This window comes from Loxodonta africana, chromosome 2, assembly GCF_030014295.1.
Source record: "Loxodonta africana isolate mLoxAfr1 chromosome 2, mLoxAfr1.hap2, whole genome shotgun sequence".
NCBI lineage: Eukaryota > Metazoa > Chordata > Mammalia > Proboscidea > Elephantidae > Loxodonta > Loxodonta africana.
The window spans coordinates 169,920,422-169,926,447 of record NC_087343.1 but is presented as its reverse complement, the minus strand read 5'-3'; the positions used below and the strand labels follow the sequence as shown (position 1 = coordinate 169,926,447).

General features: G+C 55.2%; 1 protein-coding gene across 2 annotated transcripts; it reads left to right on the top strand.

Annotated features, from left to right (window-relative positions):
- Positions 1–2,409: 2,409 nt before the first annotated feature.
- On the top strand, positions 2,410–5,645 carry HAND1 (heart and neural crest derivatives expressed 1). Of its 2 annotated transcripts, none has more exons than XM_003404621.2 (2): positions 2,410–3,107; positions 4,728–5,645. In XM_003404621.2, the coding sequence occupies exons 1-2, from the start codon at positions 2,553–2,555 to the stop codon at positions 4,830–4,832; spliced, it is 660 nt and encodes a 219-aa protein (XP_003404669.1). In that variant the 5' UTR covers positions 2,410–2,552; the 3' UTR covers positions 4,833–5,645. The 2 variants fall into 2 exon arrangements, with proteins under 2 accessions (XP_003404669.1, XP_064134703.1); XM_064278633.1 differs by having other exon boundaries at positions 4,725–5,645.
- Positions 5,646–6,026: the final 381 nt, after the last annotated feature.

The window sequence follows — 6,026 nt, the reverse complement described above, 5'->3', positions numbered from 1 at the left end:
TTTCTGTCCTATCGGGTTTTTTTCTTTCTGTTCACTCCCTTGTTGGGGAGCCCTGGTGGCGCAGTGGTTAAGCACTCGCCTACTAACTGAAAGGTCCACGGCAGTTCGAACCCACCAGCCGCTCCGCTTTCGTGAAGATTCCACAAAACCGAACCCGGTACGGTCGAGTCCATTCTGAGTCATAGCGACACTGTAGGACAGAGTAGAACCACCCTGTCGGGTTTCCAAGGAGCAGCTGGTGGAGGAACTGTTGAATTCCAACTGTCGACCTTTTAGTTAGCAGCTGAGCTCTTAACCGCTGCGCCACCAGCCCCCGCGGCCCCCCCCCCCCCCGTATAAATTACTGCCTTGGAAACCCTATGGGGCAGTTCTACTCTGTACTACAGGGTCGCTAGGAGTAGGAATCTACTAGATGGCAATGGGTTTGGGATTTTGTTTTGGTTCACTGCCTTGTACAGGGGTGTAATACCACCTATCCACTTGCCTCAGGACCCCCAGGAAAATCGTTCATTCTCTCTGGCCTCACATTCCCTATATGTACAATGAGAATTGGCTTTTCTATCTATGCCTTTGGACTAATAATTTTATCTATGCCTTTGGACTAATAATTTTATCTATGCCTTTGGACTAATAACAGTGCCAGGCACATAGTGGGCGGTCAATAAATAATTGTTGAATGAATGGGTAAAGGAATGAAGTTGCCTTTAAAAAAATTATGCTGTTGTTGAAAATATACACAGCAGAACACACCAATTCAACACTTTCTGCAGGTACAATTCAGTGACACTGATTACATTCTTCGAGTTGTGCAACCATTCTCACCCTCCTAATTCGCCCTCTTAAAAGCATTCACAAAGGTTTCACTCCCACCTGGTTATTGCTCTTGGAAGAAAGGCCCACTGCCTCTACACTACCTAAGGAATTGGGACGGGGGAGGGGCTGAGCTGGAAAGGATTGGTAAAGATGGAGGGTCCAGGTACCTGGACGTCAACTGGAAGCTACAGCAAAGGGACCTAAGAGGAAGAGTCCCCAGCCTGAAGCCTCACCACCCTGGGATCCCCAGGTTCCACCGCGAGCTGGGGGTGGGGTGGGGATCCGGCAGCCGCCTGTGAGAGAATCGGACAGGCCGGGAATGGGTCTGGCGGAGAAAGGAAATAGCCCGTGGCTGTGCAGAGGGGACGATGCCCCTCCACCTGTGGGAGTGAGAGGCGTGCGGGGCATCAAGTTTCTCGGGCTGTGCCACCTTCGTGGTTGGTATGGGTGGTGGTCTTGGCTGCATGCGTTTACATCCAAAGGCCGAGTTTTCCCGCTGTGAGTTTCGGCGCCCACATCTGTAGAAAATCATTCTAAATAATCAGGCATTCTAAAATGGTTATGACTTGGGTGGAGTGACCGAATATATCATGCTCCCGGCCTTCTGTTCGAGTCCTACGTAGAGAGGAGGGGAGTCCTCTCGGCTAGGCCCCTCGGGGCCAAGTCTTACGCAGGAGGTGTGTCGGCGTCAGCTCGGCCGCCCTTTGGACTGATCAGGCGCCCAGGAGGCGAGAAGAGCGGGTCTCTAGTCCTCAAGCTGGAACAAACTGGTAAATGCCCCTGGGCTTGGATCTCGCCCCACCCCCCGGCCCCCCCGCCCCGCTTGGAAAAACTTCTCTGATGGTCAATCACCGCTTGCTGGCAGCATTGGAGACTTAGCCAGAGTTGACCAGCAGGCGACGACCCCGCGCGGGAAAGGCTCCCGTCCCTCCGGAAGGGGCAGATGACCTGGGGCTGGGGGGGGGGTGGGTGGGGGTGGTGGGGAGAGAAGAGGAGGGTCAGGAAAGAACGCAGGGGCCTATTCTGCCTTCAGCAGCTCTCTCCCAGCTCCCGGCTCTGACGCTGAGAGAGCAGAAGGAGCTCGGGATTAGGAACCGCCAGAATTCCTATTTCGAATTCTAGTGAGTCTAGAAACAAGAGCCTTTTTTTCTCTGAGCCTCAGTTTTCCTATTTGTAAAATCAAGGGTGGGCTCTAGGTGAAAGTCTCCTTTTCGCTCGATAATTCTAAATTTCTTTCCTTGGGTCGCGGGGAGGGGATGGCAGCACGGTCCAGGGAGTCGGCAGGTCTGTGCCTCTATTACTTAGCCCCCACCTCCCCTAAAGCCGGGAACGGAGGGTGGGGGTTTGAGGAAAGGAGGCGGGGCCATCTTCGTGTCCCCTCTGGCGGCCTAGAGTCGAGTGGCGATAGCCCAGCGTAAGACCAGGGACGGCCACCCCCCTTTCCTCCTCTCCGCCCCCTGCCATTGGCTCCAGGGAGAAGTTGACATCAAAGCCGCGGCCTTATATAAGCCAGACCCCGGTGGAGAGGCTGCAGAAGGGTTAAACAGGTCTCTGGGCATCGGCTTCCTCGCCCACGAAACAAGGAGGCAAGAAGGCGGCAGGCTGCAAGTCCCAGGACTCCCCCAAAGCCGGCGCCCTCGAGAGCGCAGTTTCCGAGCCTGCGGGTAGCCCCGGCAGTCCCTGGGGCGCATGGGGCGGCGCTAATCGTTCTGGCGGCGCAGGCCAGGGGCCGCTCCAACATGAACCTCGTGGGCAGCTACGCACATCATCACCATCATCATCATCACCATCACCACCCGCACCCCGCGCACCCCATGCTGCACGAGCCCTTCCTCTTCGGCCCGGCCTCGCGCTGTCACCAGGAGCGGCCTTACTTTCAGAGCTGGCTGCTGAGCCCAGCTGACGCTGCCCCGGACTTCCCCGCTGGGGGGCCACCGCCCACAGCCGCAGCAGCTGCCACCGCCTACGGCCCAGACGCCAGGCCCGGCCAGAGCCCCGGGCGGCTAGAGGCGCTCGGCGGCCGCCTGGGTCGACGGAAAGGCTCGGGACCCAAGAAGGAGCGGAGACGTACAGAGAGCATCAACAGCGCCTTTGCTGAGCTGCGCGAGTGCATCCCCAACGTGCCGGCAGACACCAAGCTTTCCAAGATCAAGACTCTGCGCCTGGCCACCAGCTACATCGCCTATCTGATGGACGTGCTGGCCAAGGACGCTCAGGCCGGCGACCCCGAGGCCTTCAAGGCTGAACTCAAGAAGGCCGACGGCGGCCGCGAGAGCAAGAGGAAAAGAGAGCTGGTGAGTTTCGGGCCCTGTGCGCTCCAGACAAGGGTGCTGGCGCAGAGAGCACCGGAAGGCGGTGCAAGGAGTGGAAGACTGTTGTGTGTGCGATTTTGAGAGACTTCGGGGAATTCTGAGATGGTCGCAGTGTGGGATTGTGTGCGTGGGGGCAGGTAGATTCACCATTAAATTTACTTGTAATTGGGTATAGTGTTTGTAAGATCAAGTGCAGATGGAATCTTAATCTTTTTGGAAGGAATCATAGAGCCCTCTGTAAGAATCCTTGGAAACTCCGGATCCTGAGAAAATGAACATAGCACAGTTTCATTTGCAATTGTTGAGGGTGGGTGTGTCGGGTCTGGATCCTTCCCTGGGCTGGGCTGGAAGCTAGGTTAAGAACGGCTGTAGGGGTTCATTAATTTGCCTGGGTGTGGATTTATGCGTATGCGCTCAGTTACTGTTTTCAAAGGGCCTCTGCTAAGGAGGCTATTCCTCCTCCATCATTATACAGACAGGGAAAATGAGGCCCAGAGTGGGACAGGACGTGAAGACTGCCTAACTGAGGAGCTGGGATAAAACTAGTCAGGTTTTTTACTTCCAGTCCAAAGAGCGTTCCACCGCTCCACCGCGGCGGGCTGATTCCAAGGGCGACGTCGGTGGCATTGTGTGTAAACGCCAAAGGCAAGAGCCACAAGACTCGCCCTCTTCTTTTGGCTTTGCGGATCGCTAGCCCCACTTGGCCTTTTTCGATTCTCTACTGCGAGGGTAGTACTTTCTGGCCCTCAGTTCGGCTGGCCCAGGGCTACAAACCTCTGCGGAAGGTGGTTTACCCTCCACGAGATCGGTGAATGCGCTCAGGCCCGCACAGCGGTGGAGCGGGCTAGAAAGGCCGTCGGGTTTTATCTGCCTCGCGGGGGCGGAGGTAAGCTAGGGAAAGCTCACCCAGAGAGGCCGGGAAGGACAGATGGGCATCGAGTCTTTAAACCGCCGCCCTGGGCTAGCAGAGGTGCGGGCCCGGTTGGCGTCTCGGTAGAAGTAATTACTGGGCGATCCCGACCTCCCGCAAGTCGCCGCCTCCTAAGAGCAATAGCCAGGTTCCTGCTAGGAGAGCGGGGGAGGAGGATGCTGGGCCTGGCCTACTCCATCCGACTTTCGCCTAGCGGTGTGAGGCCCCCCACCGCCGGCTGGAGGGGGCCCAAACCTGTCTCCAAGGCTCAGGCGCTAAACTAGGTTGGAAAGTCAGTGGGAAGTGCGTGATGGAGCAGATCTGCCTGACAGAAAACTAGTGATTCCACCCAGCCCTGTCCCCACTCCAGCAGCCACCCCAGGTCGCTCTCCAGTGCCTTAAAGCCAAATCTTTGAGAGTTAGTTTTACTAGGCGCGGAGAATTCTCCTTACCAAACTTCCCGCTGCTGTCCTGCCCATCCCGGGTCCTGGGAATTTGGCGCATAAGGGCAAATTTATGAGTCTGTTTGCATATTTTGCAAACAGAAATCCGTCACTTATTTAAAGGCGCCCAGTTACTGCTCCCAGCACCTCCCCCCACCCCTCACCCAACTTCACGCCTGGGTGATCGGAGCGGAAAATTTTAAACCTGTCTCTCTCGCCTCTTTTCTTGTGTATGTTCCCTGGCAGCAGCAGCAGCACGAAGGCTTTCCTCCTGCTCTGGGCCCAGGCGAGAAGAGGATTAAAGGGCGCACCGGCTGGCCGCAGCAAGTGTGGGCGCTGGAGTTAAACCAGTGAGCCGAGGCCCGCGCCAAGGACCCGGCCACGGCTGGTCGACCCCGGAGCCGGGGAGGAAAGGAAGGTAGCGGCGACTGCCAGACTCTGGGTCCCAGCGGCTTGTGGGGACGCAACCCGCTGAGCCTCTGCTGCGCTGGCACGTCGCTGGCTGCAACTACATACTTGGATCGCACGTGCAATGTCATTTGAAATCGTTTTTAATACATAAAGAGAAAGAGAAATATATATATACCCGCTTCCCTAACCAAGAGGGCCACCCTTGAAGGCACCATGCAGGAGGGAGGGATGGCGAGACCGAAGCACGCGAAGATGCATCCCTCTGACCCATGTGGGGCGAATTTAAAATCCTCAAGGCCAGCCGCACCCCGCTGTTTGGCTCTCTTTCTCTCTCGTCTCCCTCTCTGCTTTGCCTCAAAACTCTCGGGCCCCTTCTTCCCTTATTAAAAGGCAATAAGAGGAATCAATAGTTTCTGCCCTGGAAAGAGAATCAAACGCAAGAAGGGGGGAGGCCGCCTTTTTTTTTGTTGTTGTTCTCCCTCAAACTGGTGTTTTTATTTTGTTTTTGTCTCTGCACTTCCTACTTAGTTCCAAGGGAAACGCTTTTTTTTTCTTTTTTCTTTTGTAAATAAAAACTTTCCCCCTTGTTGGAAAGTTTTTATGTATTTAAACTACCTATCGTGCCTGCTGCGCTCAGGTGTTTGTTTATCGCCCCGTCCCTACCCTTTTTCTACCTCAAATCTGTATGACCACTCACTGCCCCTCCCTTGATCAAAGCAGCATCTATGCTCTTGACTAATAAAATGTTTTCTGAAATCGGAGGAAGCCTGTATCATGTCTCCTGCTGGGCTCTTGCCCCACTGCATGGTCTCCGCCAGGTGGAGAGCCTAGTATTCCTGCTTCTCCTTTTGTGATAAGCAGCAAATCAAACTGCAAACCGAGTAAAGGGAAGGAGATGGATAAAGGACATATTCCTGGAAGGAAAAGCAAAGTTATCCTTTGTATAAAACGACGACACAGGGTAACTCGAGTGAACCCAGAGAAATGAAAACTGGAAACGCGTTAGACGCACAGAAGACGGGCGGAGGGTTTTCGTGGGTTTCTATGCGCGTTTGTGCGGAAGTTAGTATGCGCCCTGGCTTCTGCTGATAATGGTTTGGTGGGGTTATTGGGAAGGGAAAGGGGCACAGAAGAACC

Excerpts from the sequence above, each read along its gene's own strand:
- HAND1 (XM_064278633.1), top strand. The coding sequence starts at position 2,553 with ATGAACCTCGTGGGCAGCTACGCACATCATCACCATCATCATCATCAC. Across the intron at positions 3,108-4,724 it reads GCAAGAGGAAAAGAGAGCTG|CAGCAGCAGCACGAAGGCTT; the intron begins GTGAGTTTCGGG and ends GTTCCCTGGCAG.